The 14,346-nt window shown below is 36.3% G+C and overlaps 1 protein-coding gene across 3 annotated transcripts in view; it reads right to left on the bottom strand.

The window, feature by feature from the left end:
* The window catches only part of LOC118443073 (uncharacterized), a 130,804-nt gene that overhangs the window by 5,578 nt on the left and 110,880 nt on the right, over positions 1-14,346 (bottom strand). Inside the window, exons 1-6 of one of the 3 annotated variants that reach the window (XM_035869531.2) lie at positions 10,526-10,586; positions 7,272-10,444; positions 6,036-6,161; positions 5,695-5,805; positions 5,096-5,282; positions 367-548 (exon numbers count right to left, since the gene is read on the bottom strand). In XM_035869531.2, the coding sequence (XP_035725424.2) occupies positions 367-548; positions 5,096-5,282; positions 5,695-5,805; positions 6,036-6,161; positions 7,272-10,444; positions 10,526-10,577 (3,831 nt within the window). In that variant the 5' untranslated portion in view covers positions 10,578-10,586. Of the gene's footprint in view, positions 1-366; positions 549-5,095; positions 5,283-5,694; positions 5,806-6,035; positions 6,162-7,271; positions 10,445-10,525; positions 10,587-14,346 lie in introns of those variants that run through there. The other 2 variants (XM_035869529.2, XM_085656744.1) reach the window with 2 other exon arrangements.

Raw genomic sequence — 14,346 nt, 5'->3', positions numbered from 1 at the left:
ACCTGCCCCGGGGACCGACAATGAATTATACTGACCCACTGACTGCCGCGAAACGTGATTCGACTCTCCTTCGATGTCGTCGTTATCGGTTGATCCGTAAACAAGCCAATATCACGTGAGTCTCGCTCGTTACCGTTGGCCCTCCATCTCTTGAAGACCAATGAGACTATACCACTAATTCTCTCTCTCTCTCTCTCTCTCTCTCTCATTCTCATCTTTCCTGTTTTCCCTTCTCTCCTCTCTCCTCTCTCTCTCACACTCCCTTTATCTCTATCTCTATCTTTTTCTCTATATCTTAATCTCGATCTGTTTTTCTTTCTTACTCATTCATCCATTCGGATAAGGAGACTGATAAAGCAAGTTTACCTTTTTTGACGCGAGATATTCCATGCCTCTAGCGACGCAATATCCAAATACCGTCAGATCTCTCGATGTCAGGACCGCCGAGTCCTCACTGAAATTGTAAAAGTCCTGCCTGGTGCGGTGATCGCGTAGATAAGCCAATAGCTTTCCGTACATCACGTATTCGAGTATCAAATAATGGGGCTCTGTAAAAGAAAACAAAGTTAAATAACTTTATTTCTTTTCCTTTTACACACACACACACACACACACACATACAGTATACATATTTATATATATATATATATATATATATATATATATATGCCTATGCGTATGTATATATATATTTATTATAATATATATTTTTACATTTATTATAATATTTATATATATATATATATATATGCCTATGCGTATGTATATATATATATATATATTTATTATAATATATATTTTTACATTTATTATAATATTTATATATATATATATACATACATATATACAAGAAAAATATTTCACGGATGAGAATAATACGGATAAATTATACTGAACGGGGAACATAACGATAGTATAATTCGATCCCGTCACGAGATCCGATCGTTACCCATACAGAATTTATGTTTCTATCTCACGAGGTGTTTCTCCTAAACAAAAATCTCTCTCTTTTCTATTTGAACTAAGCATGTGATATTAGAAGGACTCGTGGTATGGATTATAAACGAAGTATGGACCCCGGTTAAAGTAATTTAAACAGTGCATTTTTGGGACCCCGTGGGCAGTATCCGGCTGATTGTAACTTATGGGGCCCAGTTTCGTTGGCAAGTTTTACCGACCAACTACGTCCCAGACCGTTTCATGTTGGTGCCTCGTCGTCGTAACTCTCACATTAGAGCAGCATTATTGCCCCCTTCTAATAACTTTGGTTTGTTAAGGAACCCTTCCCAATTCTTTTTTATTTTTTACTGTACGCAAGCAAATACTTTTCGCAAGTATCATAATATTTGGTACAACTCAGCAACGTACAATATTCAACGAGTTATATTTACATACTTATGTGCATGTGTCATCGGCATATATGTAACTGCTTCGTTTTCGCTTCTCAAATACTTTCTTTTCTTTTCATTTGTACTACTTTCTTGCTTATCGTTTCTTAAGTAATCAAAAAATGAGTAGAATTGTTGTAAGTTCGAAGTTTTTATCTTACTCATACAACAAATATTTCCAGCGAAACGAATTATTTTTACGTTTATCTGAAATAATGAAATTACCATGATTTGTTTAGTTGTGCAATATATTGAATTATTTTTACAAAATTATATAGAGACACCTAACGTTTTCACTTACGATTTCTTACCGCAAGCAATGCTCATAATTCGCAAACATTGCGACTCCTCTTCATTTATTAAAAAATATTTACCGCATTTATTGATGCATAAAGCGTGTAGCATCGTATTTAATCAAACGATCGTGTTCGCGTATACGTACACATACCGATATGGTACGAAAAGGAAACAATAGCCAAGAGAAATGGAAAATAATAAACGTTCGTTGCAAGCTAAGCGTTTTATCGCGGCATTCGATTAACAATATTCGATAAGGCTATAATATACCTCTCGATTTGATTTCTCGTACAAAATAGAAATTTTCAATTTTCATTATCGCAAAATATTAAGACTTATATGTATATATTTACATATGCGTTGTGTATCGACAGCTGTGTACCGAGTGTAACACGTAAGAAGATAAACAGCTTCCGTGAAAATATTACTAAGGCGAAACAAAACTTTTCGAGTTGCTATTTCGAGTTCCGTAAACACATGCGCCGCACATATGTATGCACTTGAAAAATGAACGAAGCAAAAATATATGAAAGAAAAAAAACACTAATGAATTTCTCAATATAATTTCGATGTCTCATAAGAGTTCCCATTTTTCATTTTTATCGAACAAATAAAAAGAATTTAACGAGAATCGAAAAGAAAAGAATCGATCGAGTTGTAAATTGAAATATCATCGGAGTATAGAGCTGATCGATAAATGGGTATAATGAAAGCGTTGGGTTGCATCTTATTGTCGGAGAGATACGTCGAGTTCTATAAAAGAAAAAGAAGAAGAAGAAGGAAAAGGAAGAGAAGAAGAAGAAGAAGAAGAAGAAGAAAAAGAAGAAGAAGAAGAGCGACGCCGTCGTAAGTCTAAAAAAGAGAAGAGAAAAACACGAAGCCACCTCCTCCTCGTTCTCCTCCTCCTCCTCCTCTCAAACTCCTTCTCTCTCATCCTCCTCATCCTCTGGCGTCGAGACCGAAAGGATAAATGCGGAGGACACGAAACCACAATGTCGTAAATTTTCTGCGACGGACCCTCCGAGCTGGTCGGGGGCGCGTTCTATTGTGCGCCGAAAAGGGTCCGACAAGGCACGCTCCTTGAGCTTCAACCAAAAACTCTACCGCGGCGGAAGCTAAAGAGCCGAAATAGGGAGTAGCGATTATTTTAATTGCGTTAAAACATTTTTAAATTCTCTCCGATCTCAAATGCAATCTCGATTTTCAGAAGTGATACGAAAATTAAGAAATAACAAAATTCTTTCTTTTGTTCTGTCAATTTTTTTATATTTTTAAGATGAAAAAAAAGAAATAAGAAAAAGAAAAAATATAGAAATTGATCGAAAAGAATTTCGATAAAGAAAAATATGCTTAACTGACGTATTGTACTGAAAGAGGATCTGTGCGAGGAACGCACATAGAAATTTATACGTACGATGAAGAAGACGATAGTAGAGAGAGAGAGAGAAAGAGAGAGAGAGAGAGAGAGAGAGAAAGAAGAAAAGCATCGTATATAATGTTCTCCAGCTTCCTCTTATTCTTCTTCTCATCGAGATCTTACTCCTTCTCTTCCTTAGTTTTGATGTCTCAACTGATGAAACAATGAAACAAAATCATCAGAGATCAAACGATCGACTCGTGAGAAAAAATAAAAGACAATCACTCTGTAATATCTATCTGCGATAAAGTGACACGATAAATCCATCTTTCGAGCGTGGAATAATGATTTTCTTTATTTTTCACATTACGCTTTTCAATACGTATAATGCATGCGATTAAATTTTCAAGGACGAAAAAATTAAATACTAGTTTTCGTATTTTCCTCTCTCGTGAATTCCACAAAGATGAAGATGAGTAATTTCTTTGAAAAATATTTTAGTTCGTACAGGAAAAACGACAATATGATAATATTATAAATATGATCTAAAAAAATTGTTTACCAGTATAACTCTCTCGTATTATCTTAAACTAATTACTCTTGAAATAATAAAAAACGACGGGTCGGTCAACCTTTCGTTTATAATAACTTAATTAATGTTGATCACGTGTAAATCATTAAATTCCAGAGAATAAAAAAAGAGTTGTGTCGCCCATATGTCAACGAAAGGAATGTTTCTCTCTCTCCCCTCCCCCCTCTCTCTTTCTCTCTCTATCTCTATCTTTCTCTTCCTCTTTCTCTTTCTCTTTCTCTTTATCGACAAGTTAATCACCGTGAAGTAATGGAAATGTCGAGGATTTTTTTCTCTTTGAAGGATTTTCGCATCCTTTGACATACATGAGAGTACGTACGTTTATATTAAAAATGTATTAGGGTCGTCAGGATAAACATCGAACAGGATAGGAACAGAACAAAAAAGTCAATGAATTCGATTTAATGTAAAAAAAGAATAAGAGATCAAAAAAATAAAAGTATGTGAGCTTGATGTTTTGTTTACCGAACAAAAAAATTTATAGAATTGCATCGCGCGATCTATACACACATATATGTATGTATGTATGTATGCATATATATATATATATATATATATATATATATATTACGTACATACCGTGTAAGTACTAATCAATTACAAATTAATGATACCGAACATCGACGATTCGTCTTCCTTTCATTTACAAAATAATCAAATGCGACACAAATGATCGGCGCTTATTGTGTATGTTGAAAATAAGAAAAATAAACTTAATGATAGCTCGTAGAAAATTTGTCTCTATCAGAATTTATCGTCAAAGTCAGTTATTATTTCCTCTTGTTCTTTCTTTTCTTTAACGTTTTTCGTCGAACTAATTTGCTTTTAATTCGACATTTGTTTTTTCTTTCTCTTTTTCTTTTTCAGCAATATGACGACTTACGTTGACTGTGAGAAATTTTGTTTACCAACTAGTTTTATAAATTTCCAAATCATAAATTTTATTAACGAGTGCATATAATATAGAAAGAATGCAGAAGGATAGCCTAATAGCTTGATCAGCATATTTCGCAAACCAAAACATCTACGTCAATGAGAAACGTAAACAATGTTATAGTATTAGTACTAGCTGATAGTAGTATTGGTAGTTTTTATAAGCTTGCTATGCTGTTATCAAGATTCATAAGAAATAGAGACAGAGAGAGAGAGAGAGAGAAAGAGGGGGGAGAGAGAAAAAATAAATGATACCCGTTCATTATCGAAGATGCGCCATTCGCGTTTTTTTTTTTTATACGTTGCCAATACAGACAAGCGAAAGAAAAGGAATTTTTTTGCGATTTAAAATCCGATTTTTATGATGTTTTCGTCATCGATGAGAACGTAACGAATAGATCCTCATTAATATATATATATATATATATATATATATATATATATGTATACCGAATTTTTAATTAATAATTAATTCATTGATATAATTAATTTATAAATAATTCATGTATTTTTGTAAAAAAAACTCACCCTCTTCGGTGCAACAACCTAAAAGTGTTACAACGTTCGGATGACTACTAAGCTGTTGCATGATCTCTAATTCCCGTACTAAATCTTCTTTTTCACGTTCCGAAGCACCTTCTTTCACTGTTTTAACAGCCACTAATCTCGTTGTACCCTGATGACCAGTCAAGTCGTCGGCTTCGGCTTTCCAAACCTAACAAATGATAAAAAAATTCAATGTTTTACATTTTAAATGGATCCTATTCAATTATTATATAGAACGTAATAATTTATAAATGTTAACGTATAGTATTAACATAAAAATTATCAATAATAATTGTCGACTAATCGTTGTATCGTCATAAAATAACAAATTCAAAGATTCATATACTCGTTATTACCGAGAAGAGTTAAATGTATATATTATATGTACATATACGTATGTATAGATGATACTCATGAGATTTCTATATTCTCCTTAAAATTCGCCTTTTTATGCGAGCATTTAACGCGTTACAAAAAACGCGTCCCATGTATGTATGTAGTTATATGCGCCGCGAGATTCTCTGACGATTTATTATCCTCGCTTTTCGTACGAGGAGAAAAGAAAACATATAATGCCTTACCTGTCCAAAGTTTCCTTGCCCGAGGACCGTCTGTAACCTAAGCTTATCTCTAGGAAACTCCCATCTGGATTCTTGCGACGGAGGTGGCGGTGGTTTCTCCGCTTCGTGACACTGAATGGGTGAATAAAAAAAAAAAAAAAGAAAGAAAAGAAGAAAAAAAAGAAAAAAAAGAAAAAAAAGAAAAAAAAGAAAAAAAAGAAAAAAGATAAAAAAAGAAAAAGAAAGGACAGATAAATAAAAACGAGAGCAAAATAATAAGATTTAAATTCGCGATAGGGAATAGATTTTCTTTTTTTTTTCTTTTTGGGCACTTATCAAAGTGGTAGATAAATCATTCTTACCAAATGTTGTATCCTCGGTAGCTTTGTAATCGCCTTCTCGATGGACGTTTTAAAATCCCCATTTTCGAGATTAAGAGCGTCCTTCCTATAACTTATCTCGGATGACGTGTCCGATTCTTCAAGCACCTGCATAAGTAAATCATCATCGACGTTAATCGTTGAATGAAAGAAAGAAAAAAAGAAAGAAAGAAAGAAAGAAAGAAAGAAAGAAAGAAAGAAGGAAGGAAAGAAAGAAAGAAAGAAAGAAAGAAGAAAGAAAGAAAGAAAGAAAGAAAGGAAGAAAGAAAGAAAGGAAGAAAGAAAGAAAGAAAGAAAGAAAGAAAGATCCGATGGTGACGTTACGGCCACGAACAAGATGCAAATATTATGACGAGAGAAGACGTAGAGTTTGACGTAAATTCGAAGTGATAAATAAATCGACTAACAAAGGATGATAATAATAAACATAACATCTTAAGAAGCTGCTGTGATTTAAAGAAAGAAAATAATTCATTTCTTTTCTTTCTTGTTTTTCTTTATTCGCTCGAAGCGATTTGAAATAAGAAAAAAGAAAAAAAAAGAAAAGAAAAAATAAGAAATAAAAAAATATCTTTATCATCAGATTTTTTTATTTATTTTTCTTTTTCTTTTTCTTTTTCTTTTTTTTTTTTTTTTCATGGAATCAATCGAAAAAGGTACGCGACTCCGTAAGGGGCATAAATCTCTCGTGACCATAATCGCGGGTCGAGAGATCTTCGATCGTATGTTCGATGATTCATCGAGAATCCTTCGTAAGGCAAGGCAATCGCGTTAGTTCGCGATGACCGCTTTTTTTGTTTTGATTTATTTTTTCTTTTCCTTTTTTTATCTTCTTCATACATTATCACGACGAAAAGCTGTTAATGATGACAACAATGGAAATCGAAATGACAGAAATTCTTTTTTCTTTTTTTTTTTTTCCAACGTGATAAGTATTATTATACCACGTTAATTGTATACTACTCGAGTACGACGACTCGGTGAAAAGAGAATCCAAAGAGCTCGGACTACTTTCGCTCGCGTGGAGCAGTTTACTTTCAAATCTACGGCATCCTTCCTCTCTCCGTCTCTTTCTCTCTCCCTCTCTTTCCATCTTATTCCCTCTCTTTTTTACACTCTCTTTCTCTTCGTTTCTCTGGGTCAAGCCTACGCTAACCCAGATATCGAAAAGATGTTGGGTGAAACGGAGCAGACAGCCTTCCCAGGTCAACGACTCACCTTACGATTCCTAATGATCAGTCTTCTAAGAATGAGTCCAACGCCAACGGCAATTGGAAATACGACGAGCGTAGCCAAAATATAACTGACTACTGCTACGGTCTCTTGTGAGGCAATGGCGTCGACATCGTGTCTCTTCGTCACTTCACTAATATTCACAGACTCTCGTGGGCTAACGGCGATCAAACCACTGTCAAAATATGTCCTATTGAATTCGATCGGTTGATAACCTAAACCGGCATAATCCGATATAACGGAGCGATTCGGATAAATCGATCTGTACCTCGTCCTATTAACGAAATTGGAAGCTGTACTAGTAGGTCTGATAGTGGTTCTAGGGGTTGATTTGGTAGTTAATTTAGAGGTGGGTTTGACGGTGGGTTTTCTGGTAGCAGAGGGAGTGGTGTATCGCGAAGCAGGAGCTTCCTGAGGTGACTCCATTCTGTCTTTAGTGACATTACTTTCCTCTAAGGGTAGTTCGACTGTACGAGTAGCAGGACCGAGGGTGCTGCTATCGTTGAATATGTCTGAGGTGTTGTAAAGTTGCATTATAGGAAGTACATCGTCTTCCTGTTTTGTTTTGTCTGAGAAACTGCGTCCTCTGCTTTCGTGAAAATCGTGCATATGCTGTTGAGCAATTCGATTTGGAAACAAATTTATCGAAACGGTGGACGTTTCCAAGTTCGGCAAAGTATTACTCTCCGTGCTCGAAGTGTTCTGCGATCTATACATCTTTTGAATCTCGGAAGGATCAAGATCTGCCGCTAAACCGAACGGTCTATCTTGATCCGATTTTCTGCTCGAAGTTAATCGATTTATAGATTCCGTCGTGCTCGAGCTTAACATACGATTATCGCTCGACATCGTTTCAACGAGTAACTTGGGTGTCACCGGAAATACGGATGCACTAGTCGTAACTTCCGGCGGCATCGTAGTCGTCGTAGTCATTATGGTGGAGTGCTGCTCGTTATTGCTCTCCTTCCGAACCTCGTCTTTGGTATCGGAGCTAGACAGACTATCGATCGAAGCTTCGGTATAATCATCGGTCAAAGAAGAAGATGAAAGAAGATCGACGGTCGTTGTCTCTTCCGGGACTTTCAAATCTGACAAACTTTCATTTGTTGTAAATTTTTCCTCAAAGGTACGATTGACCTTCAAGGAGGCTTCATTTTCAATACGAGATTCATCCTCTCGACGCTCCAGATCAAGGGAATTCTTTCTGTCAGCGTCAACGAGAACGGTATCTCGCGTGCCCGTGGAAGGCATCGCTTCCGGGCTCGCGTCTTTCGGGTTCACCGCACCGCTGTGCAAGACAGCGCTAGCTGATTTACGAAGAAAACTTCGATTATGATAATGATGATAATGCTGTTGATTATGCTGTTGATGATGATGATGAAGATAAGGATCGATTGAACCTTCGTTGATAACGAGGGCTACTCTATCGGACCACTGTTGCTGATGCTGCTGTTGTCTGTTTCGAGTAAGAGCGCTCGCGATTCTCACGGGTGCGCGTTGCGGCGCTGACTGAGCGCCGGTTCGGTGGGCACCGCTCGCGAGGACTTTTCTTCGTCGTTCCCCCACCAAGGAGGGAGTAGCGATCGTACTCGGTCTTCCAACCGCTTCGACGCTCCTGCCAGTACTGAGTCCAGCGGATTGCGAGGGTTCCTCGCTGATGCCGGCAGCACCGGCGGAAGCCTCCGTCGACGGTGACTCTACCCTGCCGTTCGTTATCTCGCTGGAAGCGCTTCTCCGAGAGCCTCCACCTCCTCCTCCTTCTTCTCCTCTTCCTCCACCACTTCCTCCATCAACTCTTCCTGTTCCTCTTACTCCAGTCTCTCCGCTTAGCCCAGGTCCGGTGTAGTTGCGCAACAGTCTCGTCACGTTGGTTATCGTATACGCGTACACGTGTTGCTGATGATGCCGGCGAGTCTCTTGCGTTGTAGTCCTCAACGTCGTCGCCGTCGTCGTCGTCGTCGGCATCAGCGTCGTCGTCGTCGTCGTTGTCGAAAAGTCTTTGACCGACGACTCGATGTTGTAAGGTTCCGTCACGACGATTCTTAATGTCGTCGAACTTGCCGTACTCTCGTCGATGCTATTACTCTCGCGAGACTTCTTATCGTCCTTCGATAAACGGTACTCTGTAACATCATCGTTTTCAACTTTTTCTTCGGTATCTTCCATCTTTTTGCTCCTTCGAAAACTACCTCTTGACACCTTCATCTTCTGAACACCGTTCTCATCCCTCCGCTCCACTGTTTGCTCTTCGAGCTCTGTCGTATTTTCATTCTGTGTCATGTCCTTGCTAGGGATCACGTTCGTGGCAATTGTCGAGTCAGACAATCTCGTTTTCCTGTAATACAAATTCGGCACGTCTCGCAACGTGTTCTTCGTTGTCTTAGATACTTTGTTCTTCTCGATCATGCGTCTTTCCAAAGCAACGTTGGTCTCCTCCTTCGAGATTTCTTCAGGTCGAATCGTCGTTCCCGTTGCCGTTGTCGTTGTCATTGTCGTTGTCGTTGTCGTTGTCGTTGTCGACGTCGTAAGCGGTGACAAGCTGGTTCTCTTGCTAGAATTTCTCCTTCGCAAGGTTGTTGGAGTAACTGAGACAAGTTCGTTCGAATCGTTACCAACTGTCGTTACGTTCTGCAGTTCAGGTTGTAGTTTCTGACCGAAATAAAGGAACTGCGACATGTCCTCCATAGGAATGTTACTTTCGACGGGTCTAAAGTGTTTGTAAAGGGAATCCGGCATTGAAACGATGTTTTTTTTACGAACATTATCAGTCTCCAAGGACTTGGAGACGCTCGTTACTGGCGCCATCGTCATTGTGGACTCTATGTCCTCTCGTTCGCTCATCAATGTCGTTAAGTTCTCTTCCATCGTTACTTTGAACGTTTTCTTGTCAGCATCGTCGGTACCATTCTTCGCCATAGAAACACTAGCATACACTCCTTCGTTCTTCGTCTCCTGTGCTTCCAGGATATCTGGTGGATCCCTTGGAGTGACGTCGATGAGACGGCCGTTTCGTTGCCTCGACATCCGTCGTCTTCGAGCTGCAAGAATGTTTCGCAGTACCTGTTCCCTCTTAGCTTTCGACGAGAGTACTTCGACGGAGGGTATCTCGGTGCTCGAGGACACTAGACCTTGAAATTTTTCTTCCTTCTCTGTTGTTTCTGCGAACAAATAAATGAAAATTAATAAACCACGGGTTACAGGAGTAAGTAAGTAATTGAAAAAAAGGCGATTGCGTTTACTCGAGTCTAAAGAACGCGAACGTTTATTATCCGCGGAACGCGTTCCTTTCATTTTCCCGTCGTTGTGTGTCTTGAATAATGCAGGCCACCCCCCCGTTATCTCTATCGTAATCGAGAATTATCAACTGACCTTGAAATGGAGACGCATGGTATCATCGTTGTTGGACGAAATTCTAGTGGCATTACTACGTTGAGAGATTGTTTCTTTTATTCTTTTTGTGACGGTAAACAAGAAGCACGAGGATAGAGAAAGAGAGAGAGAGAGAGAAAACAAGAATAGAAGGAAAGAAAGAGAAAGAGAAAGACAGAAAAAGGGAATATAGCTAAGAATGCCGTCGTATATGTTGGCGTTGGAAGGAGGCTACGAAGTCGTGGGTTATCGCCACGAACGTGACCGCATAAAGGATCGTAATATTTTATGTGAACACGTGTATGAGGAAGGTCAGTATTGCTCCTGTTCTTGTTTCGCGAGTACGCGAGCGTGCTACGTACCGGACTCAACAATTCAACGAGTCGGCCTACTAAACTATAATGCGAACGCATTATATTTTCAAAGTAACGTTTCTTACTCTCTTTTTTTTTCAAATTAAATTAATGATAAATAAATCTCAATCTTTATCTTGATTACACGATCTTAATATCGAAATGTTTGGAAAAATATAATGTCATATTTATCAGATACAAATATGTGTAAGCAAAGTGTAAAACACAGTGGAAATTTAAAATAATGTGTTTAGATCTTCGAAAAAAAAAAAGATAATCTCTCACGGCTCCTCGTTATCTACATTTATTATCTCAAGATTTTATATCGGAGAAACCTTAGCCTTGGCGATACTCTTGATATCGCAAAACGATCTACTACGACGATTCAATATTATTATCCATTTTATTCGAATAAAGCATCATAAAACGATTTACACTTCCGACCGAAAAACGAGACAAAAAGATTCTTCTTTAAATAGTAAATTATGTAATCGTTTGATTAAAGTTTGCTGCCGTTTCGTTGATTTTATGGAGTTAAGTTAAAAGAAAAAAAGAAAAAAACAAGATAGAGAGAGAGAAAGAAAGAGAAAGAGAGAGAGAGAGAGAGAGAGAGAGAGAGAGAGAGAGAGAGAGACAGAAAATGTTTAATCAATTCCGACAAAATAATCATTATTGACCGATAGAAAACATAAAGTAAAGAATGACAATGGCTTTAAGTAAGATCAAGAACATCGACAATTACGGTAGTTTAGCATTATCAACGATCATAAGAAGAGTACCACTTTGAACATCAACGATTAATCATTAAATATTTACATAAAAATTTGCTCTATCATCGTTTCTTCTCTAAACTTAATATAGCCGTTGGCTATACACACGACAAGATCAAGCTTCGCTTTTCTTCTTCCTCTTATATCCAGAAGTGTATTTTGTACCTTTATCTTCTCTCTCTCTCTCTCTTTTTCTTTCTCTCTCTCTCTCTCTCTCTTTTTCTTTCTCTATTTCTCTCTCTCTATTTCTCGTACATCGAGGTCTGTCTCACTCTTGTGACCGTCTTTTGCGAAGCGTAAATCCGCTTCCGCTGGTGGACCTGGCTCGCAACTACATAGAACATTTATTATATTTCAAACTTGTACAAGTTTCATGATCAATGACAATCATCTTTTACGTTTTTGTTTTTTAATCTTTTGCTCCATGATGTCATCGTTCACGTAACACTTCATTTACTTATCGAAATAAATCCCCTTAGAATCGTTAGATTTATTGTAAATAAAGAAACTATTGTTAACGTTTGCATAGGCGTACGTACGCGATACGTAAAAGTGTGAAATAAAATCGTAGGAATGGTGAAAAAAATTATCTTTAATCATATTTGCCTCTCAGAATATATTAAGGAAATAATACGAAAATTTTTATTTTTTTATTTTTTTATTTTTTTTGTATTATTTCATTATGAAACTATCTTTAATGTAAGTTAAAACAATGTTACAAATATTTTTAATTAATTTGATATTCTTTTTATTGGAAACAAATATCGTTTATATAATATCGTTTCATAATATCGTTTCATATAACCCGTTCCAATAAAAATATGATATTTTGTAATTAAAAAAACAATAAACCTGTTATAGAACATCATCTTTAAAAGATGTTAAGTCACGCTCGACGTAAGAATTTAAAAGGTTATTTTGATAGGATAGAAAATTCTAAAACGATCTTCTAACGTTTAGTATTATTAAGAATCGTACGATACTTAATCTGATAATCATGATAATCTTAAAAATATGTATCTAGCCAAAAATTCAATTAAATTATAACGAAATGGCAATTGGTTTTTTTTTTTTTTTTTGAAAAATCAGTAATTTTTGTAATGTAATTTATTAACGTTAATTTAACGAAATTTTAGTTGTCAATTGCATTTTTATTTGTCCATCCCTGTCCGCTGCAGAACCATTATTAGTAATTTATGTGTAAATATATAAATTTTACATGGAATATGATTTATTCATTAAATTAGATTCAGATCCGAAACTCTCAGATATAATTATTAATTATATTAAACAATTTAAGTCCCGACCTAATTGTTACAGAATTTAAATGTTACAGAAATGAATAATATAAGTATATTAAAATCGCCATGAAAGATCTTCTGCGACAATGATTGCTATCTAATGGATTATTTTCTTTCTTTTTTTGTTTTTCCAATTATTTAGTTTCTTTCTCAAAATATTTTAAAATATTTTAATTCTAATCTATCTTTTATTCATAAATATACTCATTCTAAAATATCCTTTAGTTTTAAATAAAATATTGATTTAAATAACAGAAGATTTAACAGAAGATTTGAATAACAGAATAATTTCTTTTGTTCGCACGACGAATTAACATCTCAAGATTCTTACGAAACGAAAGATCGTGAACTATGTTTGTAATTGAACAACAGGCAACAATAATTTGAAACGATAATCGATAAATAGGAACAGTTTAATTTCGATCCATCGGATGATCGTATCTTCTTTAGTCACGATCGCGATCATTCGAGAGGCTTCCTTTTCTAAACTACTATATCTTATGAGGATCCTTTGAAAATACCGACGAGCAATTAATGACGTAAATCGGATAATCCATCGAAGGCCGACGACCGAGTAGGATCAACAATTTATACCGATTGATCGATCGGAAAAAAGCCCCAAAAAAATGGTTGGTTCCTTCGATGTTTATCTTCTCAAAAGAGAATTAAGGGTCACGGTCTCTCTCCCCACCTCTCTTTTTCTCCTTCTCTTTCTCTCTCTTTTTGTTTTCTCCCTTTCTCTCTCTTTCTATTCGTTTCATAACTCATTTTGCGAACGGAGTTACGAAAGGAACATGGCTCGAATACACGCGATTAATCCTGGTAGCGATGGCAACTAACGCGCGTGATTACGTGTCAAAGATCGGATCGCACCGTCGAGCGTTGCATAATGGCCACGCGATCTTCCTCCTTAGAATAAGGTACATATTATATACAAAAGTGAATCTGAGGAATCGAACGATAATGATAAACATTATCGAAAAGTGACATGCAAGACAACTTTTTTCTATATTAACGTTCAATTATTACCGATATAAAAAATATTTCCTTTAAATAATTCGTATAAGATGTTATCCTTGTAGATTGAAAATGATAATATTGAATGTAAATAAACGAAAAAGAACAAAAATAAGAACAAAAAAAATTTGTTCATTAAAAATCTCGTTTCTCTTTACATTCAACCGTTATTGCTGTAAAAATAAAAGAATAAAAGAAAAGAAAAGAAAAGTGAAAAAAAAAGAAATTGATAATATCGATAAATACATTT

Source organism: Vespa mandarinia, chromosome 4 (assembly GCF_050613455.1).
Source record: "Vespa mandarinia isolate Hongniang chromosome 4, ASM5061345v1, whole genome shotgun sequence".
Taxonomy (NCBI): domain Eukaryota; kingdom Metazoa; phylum Arthropoda; class Insecta; order Hymenoptera; family Vespidae; genus Vespa; species Vespa mandarinia.
The sequence above is the reverse complement of the archived record's forward strand: the minus strand, read 5'-3'. Positions and strand labels throughout refer to the sequence as shown.